Source organism: Thermobia domestica, chromosome 1 (assembly GCF_964235325.1).
Source record: "Thermobia domestica chromosome 1, izTheDome1.hap1.1, whole genome shotgun sequence".
NCBI lineage: Eukaryota > Metazoa > Arthropoda > Insecta > Zygentoma > Lepismatidae > Thermobia > Thermobia domestica.
Genome location: NC_137454.1, coordinates 243,539,097 through 243,558,703, shown reverse-complemented (window position 1 = coordinate 243,558,703; position 19,607 = coordinate 243,539,097). Strand labels below are relative to the sequence as shown.

The window sequence follows — 19,607 nt, the reverse complement described above, 5'->3', positions numbered from 1 at the left end:
GCAAACTCTAATTGACACTTCCCATAGTAAGAACATACAATACCTTAAAACAAGAAAAAAAATCCAGATAGTAGTTAATTCTAAGTTTTTTCTACAATTAGTCAACAAGAAAGGAAGAGTAAAGAAATAGCTGAACAGGTATTTAGACTGAGATGAATACTAAATTTTAAAATCAAAATTTTATTGATACATAATTTACGCGAACTTTTGTCAACAATTAGAAACTGAAATTGTCCGATTTTATCGAAGAAATCAAATTACTTGAAATAATATGAAAGAACGAATTTAACAATACTAAACTCGTTAAGTATTTGGTTAACACTATTACCTTCAAACACCTTAAAGGAAAATACATATATTTATTCATTTCCAAATGTTTAATATCCAATTCAATAACTAAATATAATACAGATATTTAACTTGACCACTAAAGCATTAATGGGAAGGGAGGAGGGTTTTCTTGGAAATAATATTCACAATCACTTTTAGTAGTAGTACTTATGTGTAGAAGCAGCCGCCGCGTTTTGTATTATAAGTGGGTGTACTTAAAGACATACAGTACAGACTTCTTGTTGGTGGCGTTTTCCAACTTATAGTCAGTAAACTTGAATTTTCGTTTCTCTTAATTATTCTAACCTCTGTCAATTATTGTCAACGACACTACTTGTTGAGACTTTCACGTACCATTTAAATCATTATCTAGTCACAGATACTTATAAGTTTGATAGAAACAACTGAAAAAATACCAGATTAATATGGTGCTGGATCACCTTTCGCTCTCAAAACAGTTCTGATGCGACGCGGAAAAGATCATAGAGATTGTGAATCGTTGGAAGTGGAATATTACATCATTCTGTGTGCAGTGCATTACTCAGTTCCGTGAGAGAGGATAGAGACGAAAATCTGCGTCGGATTCATGTTTCCAAAACGGACCACAGACGCTGTATCATGTTTCGGGGATTAGGCAGGTCAGTGAAGTTTTCAACTTCATTCTGATCCTTCTCAAACTATGTCGCCACAACAGCTGGATATATGTAAATAAGTGCATAATCATCCTGAAATGTGGCATCATTGTCCGGAAACATGCGGATCATAGAATGAACATAGTTCCCTAAAATGTGGTCATAACTACGGGTAATGACGCGACCGATAAGCATCAGCACAGGATTCACTGAAAACTAGGATATTGCGGTACACAACATCGTAGAGCCGCCGCTATGTTTCGAAGGCATTGCGATGATATGCTTCTCTGGGCGTTCACCACAACACGGCCCGTGGATTGAAATAAGGTGAACGTAACTCATCCGATCATATCACACATTTCCAGTCATCAGCAGCCCATGCTGCATTTTCACCACATTACTGGCGTTGTATTAAAGCGTTATGGTCTCTTATTAGCGGTTTCGCACGTGCAACCTGACCCCGTATTCCATGTCATGTAACTTGTGGAAGACTGATTGTCAACACAAACTTTGCCGAAGTTTCATGATATTCTCTTTCGATCTCTGTTAATCTTTGCCGACGTGGCTTTTTGTGAGTTTTGTAGGCTATCATCATCTTAGACACCCGAAGAAGATAACTGAGTCGTACACAAATCTGCGTGCTACTAAAGTTTGTTCTTTTAAATTATCTGCTACACATTGCGCATTGATTGCAAATCCTCTTTCTAGATTTGAAATTCCATGAGAGAAAAATCAAGAATATTTTAACATCTCTTCACTCATTGTATTCCGAAGCATCCAAATTATTTTGCCAAAAGTCATCTGAAAACTGACCAGTTTAGGATACTGACTTATAATTATCTTACACTTTGGATTCAAACAAAACTCTCTGAACTGCCCCACAACTCTGTTCTATTGTATTCTAACAAATTATTTTCAGCCAATTCAGCTAAAAGACTTCATCCGATTCTCTTCCACATCAGATTCTACAGAGAAATCACGATCCAAACACGAAAGAACTCTAGTCAATTTATCATTTAAAGGTCACTTCTTCAGAAGTTTAAGAAAAATTTTTTGTAGATAATTTTTGTACTGCAATTTTGGCGAAAATTCAAACAACTGATTTGGACATTTCTTAATGGCAACATGTGAAGCAAAAACAATGCTAAAGTTTTTTCATAGGGAGATTTTCTTGTGTAGCAAAACCAATATCAACGTTTTTTCAAAGGAAGACAATTTTCTTCATTTTCAACTCGTATACATGAGCTCGAAGAACTAAAAATCTTCTGGTTTTACACATCTTTTATCCCTTTTGCATCAGTTTTTATCAGCCGATAAAATGCTGTATTACAGTATTGCTTTACAGTAAAGAAATGGCCTTTGGGGAGGGTCAGTTTGAAATTCAGTATGAAAAGGTTCTACTTTTGAACCACAAATGAGATTGTAGTTATTGAGTTAAAGATATAAGAACAGTTCAACAGAGATCCAGTCTTTCTTAAGTACCATTGGAGAGGGGTGCTAGCAGGGGTATCTCCACGGCGGCACGCCCTCTAACACCAAGAACAATTTTTATGCTCCCTTCTCAAAACCTGCATTCCAGTAACAAAATATCTTTTACACGTCTTGTCTGAAAAAAACTTGTTTTATAAAACCGAATACGTTGTATTGAAATTGAAAAATTTACAAACATTTGGTTAAAGAAAGAAAGAAAGAAAGAAAGAGAGAGAAAGAGAGAGAGAGAGAGAGAGAGAGAGAGAGAGAGAGAGAGAGAGAGAGAGAGAGAGAGAGAGAGAGATCATTTGAACCTGTGTACCATAAATATTGCGTTTTCAGTTTCTTCAGTGTTTCCAGTAGTCAAGTAAAAGTTGGGTAGACATTTCTATATTACACAAGACTGATCGAGTTATATCTGGCCGATTTTTTAAGTGTAATTTACCTTATGAAATGACGTGTCCCAATCACCAGTTGTATTCTATCAGACCACTAGCATTATGAACTGCCGCTTTGCATCGTTATTGCCACTATAACCAACTAAGCAAGACAACAAGCATAGGAATTCCCTCTCATTTCTCAATTCAGATTTAACATAGATCAGTGAAAATACGAGGGTGGCGATATTGCAGACGTCGTCTTAACAGTCCAAATGCATAGAAATAAATTAGAATGACATCGAGGGCTTTTTACAGGAATGCTAAGAAGGGAAATAACACGGATTCCCGCTCCAGGTCATGATAAAACCACAGAGACGATCTGACAGTATAACTGAACGGTTTATCCACGTGAATCTTGCACGTGGTTTTTGCCTTTTCGATAGATTAGAAACGTCATGGATTACCGTAAACAGGCAGAATTCAAGTTTTCTCTACCTCACATATCTCCAATTTCTCCTGTACCAGTAGCGTGATGTGCTGTCAGACAATGAGCTTGTGTCTACAGTTTCAGAATATGAAAATATACGTAACTTATCTTACAAAATCATATATATATTTTTATTTTTATTGATTTAAGTAATAGTTTTAAGCAACCAACAGAACTTTCTTGAAACATATGGCTTAGCGCTCGAAAGAAGACTCAACGGTAACCTCTAGAAAGCGATGCACGTCTTCCTCTGGAAAGTTTCACACACCTTTTGAAAAGTTCTGGAAGAGAGATTTGTTCGAGTGCCTTAAAGAGAGATACTACACTTCACGTAATAGCACCAAATATAACAAAGTCTTTTATGTTTCTTCTGGTTAATTACTACATATTTTAGTGTACATTTTAAGGAATCTGAAGAAAAAATACATTACACAATCTACCACTAAAATAATTCTAAACATTCTACAGTATTTTGGGGGAAATCTGGAATAAGCGAGGTCTGACTTTGTTTAATCACAATTTTCGAATATGAAATTTTCATTGTGTAGGAGATTTTGTAGTCAGTTATTTCCGTTGTTGTTGTTTGTGATTATAAGTTTCATTTACGTGTGTGTGTATATGAGCGTCTCGTGAGTGTATGCATTACTGATTATGTAAGTATTTTAGATCATGTGGAAATCAACTAATGCAGATTTAGTGGATCTTCTAATAACAGATGGCTTTTCAAAATTTTCGTATGAGCATTAAGCGAAAAAAAAAGAAGCCTACTCCTAATTTACTTTTAGTTCAAAAGGATAGACAAGTGATATGAAATTCCAGTAGTCCAAAATATGAAATGAAATGAAATCTTTGAGTTTTACGTCCCTGATGAATAATGAATGAAAAATGGTGGAATGCAGAAAGTGGGAGAAAACGGGAGAACCCCGAGAAAACCCACGCACACGGTGTTTGTCCACCACAAAGTTCACTTGGCGGGGGCTGGGATCGAACCCGGGATCCCAAGCACCAGAGGTGAACGCTCTACCATTGAGCCACCGCGGCTCGCTAGTCCAAAATAGGAGTAGATGACAGATAGTACTAAAATAAACACATTTCATTCTTTTGTGTGTATTTTCTTTGGGGGAATTCTCGATGAAGTCAAGATTACCGATATATTGAAACTGTGTAGAAACTTGAAAGGAAAACGACTAACCACTATCTTCTCAAAAACACTTAAAAAATATGGAGTGCTTTCATGTTGAGACGAAACTGGACAGTGCAAGCTTGGTTAGAGTCTGCCATCTTACAATATAATGAAAATGTCAACGAACAGAAGAATTTTAGGCCAGATTATTGACGTAATTTGTTACTTGGAGAAACAACAATTAGCGTTTCGAGACCATCACGAAGATGAGTATCTGAAGAAAAATATCTAGACTTTTAGATTTACTAGCCCAAGAAGAGCAGGAACTTAGAATTCATCTTCAATGTAACACTGTTCAAAGAAACATCACCATACATACAAAATGATTTAATTATTTCATAAACAGGTTATAAAGAAAGGAATAGATCAGACTTATTTTGCTTCAATTCACACTGACGACACTACTGGTGTTTCTTGTAGAGCTCAAATGAGCACCTTCAGACGTTATAAAAAAGACACTAGAAAAAAGATTTATGGTTTGCTTTTCATGTTTCTGAAAGCAAAACAGTGCTGGGTTTATCTGACGTTACTTTGCATGCTTTGAAGGATTAGGACAATAGATTTGTACGGGACGTGTGTAGTGAAAGGTTGCCAAACTCACGTACAAGTGCTTGTCAAGAAATTTCATCTACACACTTTTCATTAAATGCTATGCCCACCAAATGAATCTTGTTTTATATATATATATATCTACGCATATAAAAGAAATAAAACTCTTAATATGACAAGACATCTCACTTTTTTTTTTCTTTCTTCAAAAAGAAGCGAACTTTTTTGGGAACAAGGTTTCAGACTTCCTCAACACAGTGACACCATTCTAGAGGAGCTAACAAAGTTCATTTTAAAGAACTGGAAGGAGCAATAATCTATGTTACTGAAGATAACTTGGATCCACTATCTGTTGAATATATTCATAGTTTAGCTAGAAAATTACGAAATCTAATTAATTTTGCTTGTTTAATAAAGTGTTTGCGTTCACAGGTAATGTATTTAGGATTCAATAATTGAAAAGTTGTTCCGATATCATCTTATGTATCAATAAGGTTCGTTTTGTATTAAATCAGTTTATGGAAATGCGGTGCAAGAAAACCATTATAGCCTATTGTCAAGAAGCTCGTCAGCTAAACAGTAAAATGAAGTACGAGGAAATACACTTGAAAAATTTGCACCGGCTGACATATGAAATTTCAGAATCATTTACAATCTAAATGAGTGAAAAAATTCGAGGAAACCAGCCTCGTAATTGTTGATCGACAAAGAGTTTCTTAAATAGTTCAACTTTTTCCTCAACGACTGCAACAGTTAATGAAGATGTATTGTATCTTCAACTAACAACTGAACATACTCGCCACAGTGAACCTGAAAAACACCTGTCATTACATGAATTATTAAAATTCCCGAGAATGAGTTACAAAACATTTACGTCCGATTGACGAAGTCGTTACATTTGATTGAATATTGCTGCAACCGCGGCGTCACGAGTAGTCTTAAGCGCGTAAAATTATTGTTAATGCGTCAATGTTCAACGAGAGACTTTCAGCTATAGGTTTGACGAGCAATGAAAAATCTCTGCTAAAAGATGATGCAATGATCCCAGTTTCGAACAAAAAGTTATTGAGGTGTTAGCTGAGAAGGATCGTCGCACAGAATTGTCGTGCAAGAAAATTTTAATTAAAAACATATGTTTATATGTTTCTGTAACTGTTGAATGTTGTAATTCTTATAATTTAGTAAATCAGAATGTATGAAAAGGAAGGATTATCCCTTGGTTTTCCATAGGACATTATGTACTAAGTAATATGTGTGTTTTCTTTACACTGAACAGCTGGTAGTTTATTTTCGTACGTGTAATAATAATAATAATAATAATAATAATAATGAATACTAGTATATACTCGCATTTGTGTCTATTTGTAGTTCGTTGAAAAAAAGTGTTAACGTGTCTATCTGTTTTGAAAATTTACGCTACGCTATTAAACTGTACCCGACAACAATAATGATACTTTGGGGGACTGGCAGTACAATTCGGTACGCCCCTTGCCTGTCATGGCACGTATTTTCAGAATATTGACATTACGTTTCAGATAAATTCAGGACTCATTCAATTAACACCTGTCTTCACTATAACCCTGCTGACCTTTCGTACAGTTTGCGGCAATTTATCTTATGTTTAACAATTGTTGTGTGAACTCGGCATGACCCTGCTAACCTTTCGTACAGTTTGCGGCAATTTATCTTACGTTTAACAATTGGTGTGTGAACGCGGCGCTTATGTATGCATCGCAAGTTATGATGTCGCGGCTGACGGTTGGCTATCTAGATTTAATATCTATCACATTGGTGTGCTGAATTCTGGCCTGCAAAGCAGCGTATTTCGCCTCAAGTAACACTTTCCGTGCTATAATCTACAACAGATCTATTTTGTTAGTACACGTTTCGGCATTGGTACCATTTGCTTATCTGGCCACAGTGTCTAACTGCGGTTACTCCGATGGTCAAAACCATTTACCCAACAGTGTTTCACTATTTGGTTGCACTAAAAATGTGCTTGAAAAACGTCATAATGTACCCTTCCCAATAACTGTTCACTTTCGGTAGTATTTCACTGGCACCACACTGGTAACGAGGCCGATTTCATGGTTCTGCCTATACATAACGGGAGAGTTGCGAAATTGGTCGGATATAAACAAACTTTCTGTAGTCATCTTGCAACAATATCTGCACCCACGCTTGACTTCGAAACGAAACGAAACAAAGCAAAAACAAAGTAGGAGGCACTAAATGATGAGTTTCTTCAAGTGAAATATATGGATCAACTTCATTTTGTTTGTGCACAGTTATGTTTATAGTTTAGTATAATAAATTTATCTGTATTACTCTATTAATTTTATATGTGTGCAGTTACTTTATGTTTTTAGTTCAGCGCAGTTACTAAATACCTTTTACAACTTCATTTTGATTGCATGGTATAAATGGTGAAAAATCATATAGAATAAATTAACAAATTCATTTAAGTGCACCAGTAAACTGTTACGAAATTTATCTCAATGCAAGTGTCATATTAGGAAATATAATTTTGACAAATTATAGTTTTATCAAAATTAGTACACAAGGATCCTTAACTTCACTTTGACAAATTATACTTTTACCAAAATTTGTAAAGAAGGATTCTGAATCTGTACATACATACACATTTTTTGTTTCAAAACTTAATCTCTAGCCCTAAATGAAGACCGCAGAGAGGTAACTGAAATGATTCGCAAATCATCATAAATAAGTCAATGCAGGAATATCTTACGATTTGCGAGTACCAACACAATTTCAAATTTCAGGCTTATAAATAATTCAATATGGAACCTTCTGGTACCCACAACCATATTTTTATGAGGTAGAATTAAATCCATAGAGAGACTTAGCGCAAATGATTTGATATCTTTATATCATAACAATGTAATAATGTGAGAAGTATTTAACCACATGAGTTATCAATAACACTGGATCTTCCTCAAAGAACAATCGAAATGCAGTGAATACTCAATGTACTTAATATCAAATAACTTCGAATATCAACAGAACAATGATTTATTTAGTTGTATGTTTCAAAATATTTGGGATTGAGTAAATCATCTTAATACATTGCGAAAAAAAAAAATGCATGTTATGTGCAGTTACTAGTTTACTATGTTTGTAATGGCTATTTGATTTCCTTTCTTTTGAACTGAACAGAAAGTGCAGTAAATTAAGGATGTTCAAAGATGACAAAAATGATAGTGAAATCATTAATTTTACATCTCAAAATTAATATTTACCATACAGAAAGAGAAAATTTATAGACATGCTCTATCATTACTATGGTAAGTGTCAAATTAGTATAAAATACTAGAAATAGTTACTAGGTATAGAAGACAAAATAAAAACAAACTGGAAGCAAGTTTACATTTTACAAGGAAAATAAAAGTAACTTGTGTGCTTCCACATCTTTGGTTTGAAGCTTAGCAGGAAGTATGAAAAACATTTTCAATTGAATGTGGATAATCTGCAGAAACAGTAATATACACAACAGAACAAGGTAAAAAGTATGGTGCTTTAAATAATATACTGCAAAAAGCAGGTACTAAAAGCTAACTAAACTATTTCTGAAACGCGCCTAACAAATACCTTATGCTTCTATAAATGTAATTTGAAGTGATTGAGCGATTTTATCTAACAATTCTACCAGAAATTAAGACATGGCATCTACTGATCATTCTGTAATTCACACACATCAATCTACGTTATGCTCAAATTTAGAACTTGCATATCAGATTATGATATTAATTCACACTGCATCAGTATCTTTGAGTTAGAGAAGAATAAATTTATAGAAACTAGTTTTATTTAGTAATTACTTATATATAATTAAGAACTGACAACCACCGGCACATATAATGTCTTCCTCTTTCACACCATCTTTTAAATCAATTTTAAGACAGAATTAGAAGAACAACTAGTTACTACGATAATATTGAAGTAATTGAAGCACTGCTAATTTCGTTAATTCTTTTAAAGTCATTTACTTTAGTTAATACTTTAATAGTGGTAATAGAAACAAATACATCATATTTGAATTCCTTAAGTAAAAAAGCCAATTCTTTGTCCCTTGCTATTGAAATCAATTAGTTTCTTTAAAGATAGTAAAAAAGAAAAGATCTTTCTCTTCTTCATACTGCTACTCAATTAATTTGGATTGTCAGAATTATACACACATGGGATATTCTGATAATTTTCTCATTGCCTTTATTAGTATTTAATTAAATTATTTTTGTGATAATAGTTTTAATAGCTCTAAGATCCTATTGTTAAAAAGTATCTACCAAAATTTGTAGATCAATTTCTTTTGCAGATTTTGTCCTAGAATAATAGCTCACATACAGACTATATAAATGCGTACTTCATCTGATGGAACAAAAAGTTCAAGCACTTCTGCTATAGCATGCACTTTCAATGTGTATTTCTCACTTCCTATTATAGCCTAGTTTCCAGATATCTTTGCTCATGGAGTAACAGTGACTATTCAGTGACTATTCTATTTATTTAACAAATGCTTTTTTTTTTTAATATTCCAGTGTACTGAAACTTAAGGACTTCTTAAATTTCAAGTTGCAAACTCAATAGAAGAATTTTACTTCGGAATACACATTTTTAACTAACTATGCCGTCATTAACGATTATAACATGTGTAACAGGATCTTGTCAATTATGCAAGACTTAGTAATAAAACGGAAAATTATTACCCAAAATGATCTGTGTTTTAAGCCTTAATTAACCATCATAAAGCAATCAATTTCCAGCATGCATGCAGATAAAATGTACATATTTTAATTTAAAAATTGTATCTATAAAACTGTAACAAATTTCGTACTGAACTATTGGTTTTTAATGAAGCCCTGTTATGTTAATTCTGTAAAGCTGCAACTAGTCAATTCACATGGGCCAAATAGCAGTGCAACTTCATTTAAAAATTAAATATAAAAGTAGAAGGTGCAAGTAGCATGCAAATAAATTACGCGAAATATTAAAATTTTAACTGTTATGAAGAACTTAAAAAGAAGGACCATCCCATATCATATAAAAATGTCTTTTCCCGAAGAGGCTTTAAGTGAATGATTTGTGTGTAGCTGTCGTGAGTGGATGATACGGAGCAGCAGTTTCGAATAAATACCATTTACAAATAGTGACGAATTACAAGAGCGTACACAAATACAGTGTATTAACAGATGCACACTCACTCAGTTTTCGAAAATGCTTTCACAGTAAACGAACGTGGTGTACAGGTAACTCTTACGGTTGTGGAAACAACGGAATACGATACTATTACTGCAGACATCTTGGTCTTTCAAAATACTAGGCTTCACTATGCCTTCAAAATACTACGCTGACGATAAATCAGCAGTAAAGCTGAAGTATAATATATCTTTACAATACTTCAAGCACTAATACGAAATGCTGTAATTGTGTTTTTAATTTTTCTTCATCATGTAATTTAATTTAATTGATACACTAGTTTTCTGTCCATTGTTGTAGTTTTACTAGTTATTGCGTATTCTGGTAGAAGACTGTCCAATTACTCTTCACGGGGTTTGTTCAAAGCTCTTATTTAACGAATGTATGCGAGACTGCATGGGCTGGAGTCTGTTAGAGAACAGACTTCTACTAATTGAGTGACGCATGCACAAAGTACGAGATCATCTCTTTCGATTCACCAGAAGCTTAGAAACCTGAGCAGACTAGCTAACTTTCTCAAACTTGCAACTAGGAAGAGTGGAATTAAATCTTACGATTTTTAGCTTAGTTTCACCGCTGATAACAATGCACAAAAGTAAAAAGATTACTTTGGATTTCTGAACTACACAGAACCAGACAGCATATAATATATACTAAATAATAAACGTTAAAGAATTTGAATACCTCACCTCATGCAGTACTCGTTTTAACTTCAGAAGCATTGTTTTGAGATTGACTATGTCTTGAAACATGTACTGGTAGGTGCCACGGTCCAAACGAATACCTCCATCTTCCGTCTCGCTCGCTGACGTCTGCAATAAAGATATATAAAAATATAATAAGTACTTCTAGAAAAATAAGTAAACATTGGTTTCACTTGTAGCAGCACAATAGTGAATGTATTACATCGATATGCTACGTATAGTGTACATAACAAAGGACCCCACTCAGAGCTTGTGGAAATCCCGTTTCCGTTAAATTGGCTGGTATTGCAGTATGTTGTGTATTTTGGTCCCCTGATGAAAAGTCTCAATGGGCACGAAGCCCGAAAACTCCACGTTTTTGAGATATTCGCTGATTATTATCGTCATTTAAAGGCATACCCTCCTCGTAAACTGAAAATAATTAGGTTGACATTTTATCTATGAAGTATGAATGACTCTACGGTATAGTAAGGTTTTTGGGGATGGTGATTCCAAATCCGAGGTCGATTAACATCCATCACGTCAGATTCAAGGTCATTTGAAGATCAAATTGAGAGGGGACGTTGCAAAAAAATGTGAACAAAAAGTACATAAATGTTTATTGAGTAACTGGATCCGATTGTGTCATTTTCTTGACACGACCAGGTAATTTAAGGTCATTAACCGACCTCGGATTCGGAATCAGCGACCTCACAAACCCTAGTATACCCTAGAGTGAGTCACTCATACTTCATAGATAAAATGTCAACCTAATTTTTATTTTCAGTTTACAAGGGAGTGTATGCCTTTAAGTGACGATAATAATCAGTGGATATCTAAAAAAATATGTGGTTTGCGGGCTTCGTACCCATTGAGACTTTTCATCAGGGGGACCAAAACACACAACATACTGCAGTACCAGCCAAATTGAACGGAAACCAGATTTCCATAAGCTCCGAGCGGGGTCCTTTGAACATAATGTACATAAGAAATGGTAAATTATCTTAAGAACATTATTTTGATGTAAGTCAATATATTTTTCATTGTAGCATTTAACCTAAGCAGAAAGGAAAAAAATGCATATAACCAACTTATTTAACTTCGATTACAGGTCTTCTGATACATGTAAGCTGGCTTCAATGTTACATACAATTTAAATTAGAAATGAAATAAATTTCCACTCAAGAAAAGTAGCTGCATTGCAACTTAAAGCCTGTAACTTAAAGAAAATGCTTAAAAAATAAATAAATAAATTCAAGGTGTGCATGATATTGAATTTGCTCATATTACAGCTAAGATGTAATGTATCAGGTAACTGTTAGTACTCAGTACAGCGGTTACTCGCAATTATTTCTAGATTTGCAGACAGAAACTTGTTACCTGTTAATTCATGTAGATCCCCAATTGTTTCATGAAAAGATTTTCCTACCGAGAATCCAAGTGGGGGCATGCACACCAAAGCTTCGAGTGCTAACAGTTCAGATTTACTGATATTTAAAATATGACATTTTGTTTAATTGTAATTTAAGAGAATCAACAAACAGTATTTAGAAGTTGGCGCTGTTGTTAGCATACAAAGTTTTATTACAGGATATCTACATGTTTGTTTTTAAATTCCAACTTTATCCAGGTTTTCCAGTTTTTATTTATTTATTTATTTATTTATTTATTTAAAGACAGTAAGTATCGCTTACCAGAAGGCCAGCTGAAAATAATGTGCAGTAACTGAAAAAAGCAAACACTTTCACTCACTTTTAATTAATGAGTGAATGAGTGATTCATATCCCTTGATAGTATTAACTTTTTAACATTTTGTTTTTACTACGTGAAGAAGTTATAAAAATTATTAATTTGAATTCTGGGCACATGTTAATTTACACGTTACTGCATATTCTTCTTGGATGGGGAAATGTCCAATTATTTCATTTTTTCAAATTTAGTCATACACAGATGGAATGGCTAGGAAAACAGAAACAGAGACGTCACGAATTGCAAAACAAAAGTATTCTGGATTCACAGGTAACTTTTTTAGAACAAGCGGCTTAGGCCTGGTCCAAAGGTAACATTCGGAAGTCCTTGAACTGAAAGAAGCAATCCTAACTACCTAGGTTACTTTAGTACTTTGAGCTTGTATAATAATTATGTAACAAAAATGTGTTAAGATTGGAGCTGACTAAATACAACACAGTCTATGCTTTGTATTGACTTAAAATTAATTTTCTTCATGCAATTTCTTCAAAATTTACAAAAATAGTTACATAAGATTAAATTCTTTTTCACTTCTGATAAGAAAAATAAGCCTGGCTGTCAGTACTATGTAAGTAACGAAAATAAGGTGTTCAGATTGGTGTTTTTAAAGTACAATTTCTAGTACAACTTTCTTCCTTTGTAAATGAAAGCACATGTTCTTATATTCACACACTGAGTAAGCCAAATAACAAACTGCAGAACACAACATTATAATCTTGATTCTTATACTTTACGAATTCAACGTGGCTTTTAATTTTTATTTTCTTTCTTCATCCAAAGCAAATGCTTCAGCTGAATCTGTCAGCAGCCTTTTCCTTTGTATTTTTTAAAAGTCTTTTCTTTCCTTGATATTTTCTATCTTGTTCTTCAGTACAATCTTTCAAATACTAATTTCTCTGGTTGATGTATTTCAACATAATGAATCAGGGTCATTTCTGATATTAACATTGAATATCCCTCCAACAGCATGTGCAGCTTCTAACACACTTCTTTAAGCAAACAAGTTCTTGCCCTGTACATTTTTCACGAAGCACGTTTTGCTAACGGAGAAGCTACTTCCTACTGCAGCGTTGCAATGAAAAAGAACAAGAATTTTATGCATGGAAGTTGTAAAATCATTAGAAACGCGTTCCTTAGTGAATAGATCATGTAAGAAAGAATCTCTTCTTTCTGACTAAAATTTGTCAACTTCTGTGTAATTTCAGGATTCAAGCAATTTCGAACACACTCGTTTGACTGTGTCTGCAACTACAGGTGCCATTTGATGCTTTTTCGCAAATGCTTCAAGAGCAAGTGTGATTCGTGACTCTCGAAGCGTTACATTGGCCATAGTTTCGGTGATAAACATATGGCGCCTCTCGTAACTATGAAGCTGGAGCCATGAGTATTGCACTGAGCAAAAATTTCCAATTTTCCTTGATTTCCAGTTCAAGTACCATTTTCCCTGACTGGTCCTTTACTTTTTCGTAGAATTTTCTTTTCTAGTATTTCCTTGATTTCTAGATTTGTACTACACAAAAATGTTTTGGAAGTGCCACATAAAATATGGAGTTCCACCTAAAGACTTTCAAAGGAAAGCGTAAAGAAATTAGAAAATAATGTCACAAGCAAGTGGAAGCAGTGATAGAACTCGGCTCAGGTATCCCCGTGGTCGCCATCAACATACTTACACAACAAGCCTTTAAGAAAAGATAATTTTTCAATCATATGCAGTGAAAAAGGTAACATTGAGAAAAATCCACTTTGTTGTTAAATTCCAGGTTTTTCCCAGGTTTTCCAGGTACAAAAATGAATTCCAGGTTTTCCCAGGTCAGTAAACACCCTGTATGTCTAAAAGTATCTACAAATGAATCGCTAGTTTAAGGTAACAACACATTTGGAAATGAAGGACATTACAAGTGAGATTACACAACTGGATGATAGTCTTCCTCGAATAGTCATCAATTAAGCTCGAACATTAAGTCCTTCCGATAAACAGGAGTTCGTACCGTGAAATAAACAAAAGCAAAATAGAAATAACACATAGGCTCTGAGCAAAGTACAATGTTTCTTTTTATTAAAATACCGATATGTAACAGTTTCGTTAACTAACTAAACTTTTGGCTTCATCAGACATAGTAACCGACAGAAAATATGTCTGATGACTTCAAAGATTTAGTTAATTGGCGAAAGAGTTACACATCTATTTTTAATAACAACATTGTGCTTTGTTAAGAGCTTGTGTGTTTTTTCTATTTTGAATTTCTAAAGGAAAGCTAACATGAACCAGACAGTAAAAGCAAAATAACAAGAATTAGAAACGGCAAAGCACAATTCTTACTGCGATGATACTGAACAGTAAAAGACAGGAGCAATGATCTTAGTATGCTATCCCAAAGAATTGTTTCTAAGAAACAGACCCTATAAAAACAAGAAGTTCTATTTTCATTCTCCCTTTTACACTGATAGTGCATTGGGACTTACTCGCAATTATTATTACTCGCAAATATATTATCTCGCATAAAATTCTACAATTTATTTCAATGCCAGTAATATTTCGGATTACTCTAACAGGCTTCCTCCAAGTAATAAAAATAGCACTAAAACTCTACCATACTCAGACACTAACGTAGACTTTCATATAAAGGATCAAGTCGGCTCAAGCCACATGTGGTTTTTACTATATTGTAGAGGCTATTATACACTAGTTCTAATTAATATTTTATCTTGGGCTGCCTCTGGATCTTGACACGACACAGTTCCCTTGGATCCAAGCAAAAAGACTTAATTTTTTAGCACCAAGGGTAGGTAGATGAAACTTTAACGTTTTAGCTTCGTCACTTGGAGGTCTAAGATTGAGTTCTGAGGCGGCACTCACAACTGAGGTTTCTCCAAGCAATTCTCCCTTAGTCCTACCACGCAAAAGATGGGTTAGTGCGTAAAATTTGCCGAGTGCGAGCCTAATCATGGAACCAATGAAAAGACGGAAATATGACGCAGCAAGCTTCAAGTTAAAAGTCATAAAACAGGTTAAAGAATCGAATAACTGTGCTGCAGCAAAGGCTTTTGCTATAACAGAGAAGATGGTAAGAGAAGAAAAATGAAGATGCTATTTAAAAATTACCAATGAAAAAATGTTCTATGAGGAGAGGCATAGCTTGCTGGCCAGATTTAGAAAATAAAGTTGCAGAACGGGTTCAAGAACAGAGGCAGAATTGTTATTTTGTTACAGGAAACATGATTAGGGCTTATGCATTGAAGTAGGCACTGGCCAATCCAGAGCAAGAAAAGAATTTAAATCAACAGTAGGTTGATGCAATCATTTCATGAACAGAAAAAATCTGATATGACAAAACAAAAATTGCACAGAAATTATCATAAGATGTTGAGCATGGTCATGAGTTTTCACAAGTTCGTTATTGGTATGAGGCAAAAATATAACTTCCCATTATCTAATATCCGAAGTATGAATGAAGCTCTGGTTAACTTGAACATGACAAACAATAGAACTGTGGGGAAAGAAAGGCGTATGAACTGTTCAAGTCAGAGTTCAGGCCATAAAAAAAGACTAGGTTTACGGTAGTATTAGCATGCATGGCAGATTGAACAAAGTTAAAACCCACGGTAATTTTCAGCAGGAAAATAAATCCTAAAAGAAAATTCCCGCCAGGCATTTACGTACATTTACACGAAAAGGAATGAATGGACGAGAAGAGTGTAAAATTATGGATAGAAAACCAGTGCTCTACGAAATCACAATTTGTTGGTGTGGGATAGGTTTCGCAGTCATGTATCCAAGAATATATGATTTAAAAATGGGTATGATTTAAAAATCGCACGGAACAATACTACGGTTTCTGTTATACCGGGTGGATAACCTGTAGACATCTCTCTGAATAAACCATTCAAAGATCACATGCATGAACAATGGAATAACTGGATGACAACAATTAAAAAAAAAAAAGTTTTACGTCCCACAGTTATGCTGGCTAGGCTAAAGAAGACGGTGATGAGAAATGAATGAAATGGTGGAACGAAGAAAGTAGGAGGAAAAGGGAGAAGCCCGAGAAAACCCACGCATACGGTGTTTGACCACCACAAAGCTCACTTGGCGCGAGCTGGGATCGAACCAAGTACCTCATGCACCAGAGTTGAACGCTCTACCACTGAGCCACCGCGGCCCAACTGGATAATAAGTGGCGAAAAGTTGGCGATATGCGGGTTGCGTCACTTCATGTGCTGTGATTTCGTGACGAAAGCATAAGAAAAAGTGAAAGTGGAAACAAAGATCACATTCTTAAAAGTGTGTGGGGATTTCTAATTCTATGGACCGCACTGAGGAGGATGTTACGGGAAACTGATGAAGGGGAAATCGACTCGCTACGTACAGAATGGGACCCATATGACGAGCTTCTCAACAACGAAAGTAAGGATGTACTTGAGGATGAATGTTAGGACTTCTCAGGATTTTAAATACATTTGTGAGTGATTTATTATTTCAATCTTTATCTGACCTATAAGACGATCTCGGATTTTGCGTTTTTTTTTCAACTTATCTGCGGAAATATACGGTAAATATGATCCTTGATGATTTCGTTCCAGTTACTTCCCATGATTCTGGGATAGAACTGTAACTAGAAATATTAGAGTATACAACTAAATGAGCATTCTTGTCCCACGCGGTCGCAGGTAATATGGTTTATTCAATACCGAAGGTTCATAGCAGGCCCATTTAACATTACTAACAGTGCTTCCCAAAGGTTTCATCTAATTCATTATACTACTTTTGAATCCATCCGTGTGATATACACGATTAACGTTCTTCTGACCCAGAAGACCAAGGTACGAAGGTGATTCCATTTTAAATTCAAAATGAATATCTCATTAAGCCTTGGTAATGGAAAAGGAACGTTAAACTCAAATAAAGAAACAAATATTGCTATTTTTTAAATGTTGAAACTGAGTATTGGTTCACGTTAGATACAAAATGTACGGTACATGAACCGTTACAAATACTGGAAACTTCTCTGAGCAAACTTTGCAAGACACACAATAGACTTCCATAACGTACTATTTTACTACTACTAACTGTTTGTGTACGAGGTAGTGGATAAAATATTGAAACTTTTGCACACAAGAAATAGGAAGAAAAATAAATTATTACCTGTCGTGGTGGACGCAGTGATCCCGTGAAGGGTCTAGGTCGGGCGTCGAATGGACGAGGAACATCTGGAGTACTGGCTGCTCTAGTTCGCAGAAGTCTTGAAGATCGACCCACTAGCCTGTAACAATCAAACGAATTCAAATTTATAAACATATGAGAAACTAGATTTTAATTTCACACGTTAAAAAAAACTTAATCTAGTTCAACGCAGGTAACCTATATCCGTCATACAAAAACTGTTGAAATTAGGTTCAATGTTAAGTTCCTGAAAACACGATACATGGTAAATAAACATCTTACATAGAGTGCGATATGCAAGGCCAAATTATTTCCCTTGATTAAATCACAACATTATATATATATACATGGTGTTAATGAACTAAACCGACAAACTGTAAGAGACGATTCCTCACATCAAAATAAGAGAAAAGTTCATATGGATTTGTAGGGGAAAATGCATAGTTTCAGAGCTAAGGCTGTCCAAAATCGCGAAAAAGCCAAATTTCAACAGGCTCTATTTTGAATTCAAGAAACTGTGGATGCTGGTCTTTAGCGTAAAGGAAGTCATGCGTACGCAGTCCAAAAATGCATATTTCATTAATGTTCAATGAGTGTACAGAGCATTCCCTGCAGGGTGAAATTCCCAGACATGCCATCAGCCGAAGTTTGAGATATGCTCTGACTTTATGGTTGGTCCAAAGTACGTAAACGATAAGAATTGATAGCAGTCAACACGGAATCCTTTGCGCGATGTCGGAAGTGTTAAGCATCGTCAGCAGCACGGTCCCTCGTACTCGGAAAAACGCATGCTGCGATGTTTTCTTTCACGCTTGTAAGTCAAGAAACCGCGAAATATACCATGAAGAAATACATCGCATCACACGTTATTCTGAACACAAAAAAACATGGAGCTGCCGGTTCCTAACACGTTCGACCTGCCTCCGAAGCATTGGATGTCCATTGTTGTCAAGGCTTACCTCTTGCCTACTTTGAACCATCCTTCAAATCAGGCCATATCTGAAAACTCTATTGAGAGTATATCTGAGAATTACACCCTGTAAGAAATACAATGTACACCTATTGAAAATTGATGAAATATGCATTTTTAAATTGTGTATGCGTGGCTTCCTTTACGCTGATAAGGACCACATCCACCATTTCTGGAATTCGAAATAGGGCCCCTTGAAATTTAGCTTTTTCGCGGTTTTGGACAGCCCTAGCTCTGAAACTATGCACTTTTCGCCATAGGTCCATATGGACTTTTTCTCTTGTTTTGATGTGAGGAATCACCTCTTACAGTTTGACGGTATAGTTAGTTAACACCCCGTATATATTATATATGAGCCATCTGTATTTGAAGTTACATTTATCTTGACACTGTAACAGTTTATACTGTATATCAAAGCAGAAAATTTTGGGTAGAATGGTAATCAACTATATTATCCTCGTCAGATTGAACCTTCGACTTACTTCAACTCAAATATTTAAAAGGGTACCCATCCGTTGTTCAGAAATCAGTGGCAGTTTCTGAACTGCACTGTACTAACGACTTTTCGAAATGGGCATAACCTGCTTCACTTAAAATAGTCTCCGTTTGCATCTCTATGATACCGATTCATAAGTTTCCATCCCACCCTTAGAAATGTGGCTTCCGTGAGCCAATTAAGTTTCAGAAAGCACTTTAAACACCAACCCTATTTTAGAATGCCCTGCCTTTTGGAAACTGATAAATGCATAATATCCTGGCGTCAAATGGTAATATGGTGACAAAACAAGAAAAATATAGT

The 19,607-nt window shown here is 35.0% G+C and overlaps 1 protein-coding gene across 6 annotated transcripts in view; it reads right to left on the bottom strand.

Annotated features, from left to right (window-relative positions):
* LOC145694865 (uncharacterized) overlaps positions 1 to 19,607 on the bottom strand; it is a 294,105-nt gene that overhangs the window by 18,443 nt on the left and 256,055 nt on the right. For all 6 annotated transcript variants that reach the window (XR_014133059.1, XM_081771607.1, XM_081771586.1 and 3 more), the window contains 2 exons: positions 17,821 to 17,938; positions 10,935 to 11,057 (listed from right to left, as the gene is read on the bottom strand). Coding sequence is in view for 5 of the 6 variants with exons in the window: in XM_081771607.1 (XP_081627733.1) it covers positions 10,935 to 11,057; positions 17,821 to 17,938 (241 nt within the window). In the remaining variant the exon portion in view is untranslated. The remainder of the gene's footprint in view (positions 1 to 10,934; positions 11,058 to 17,820; positions 17,939 to 19,607) is intronic.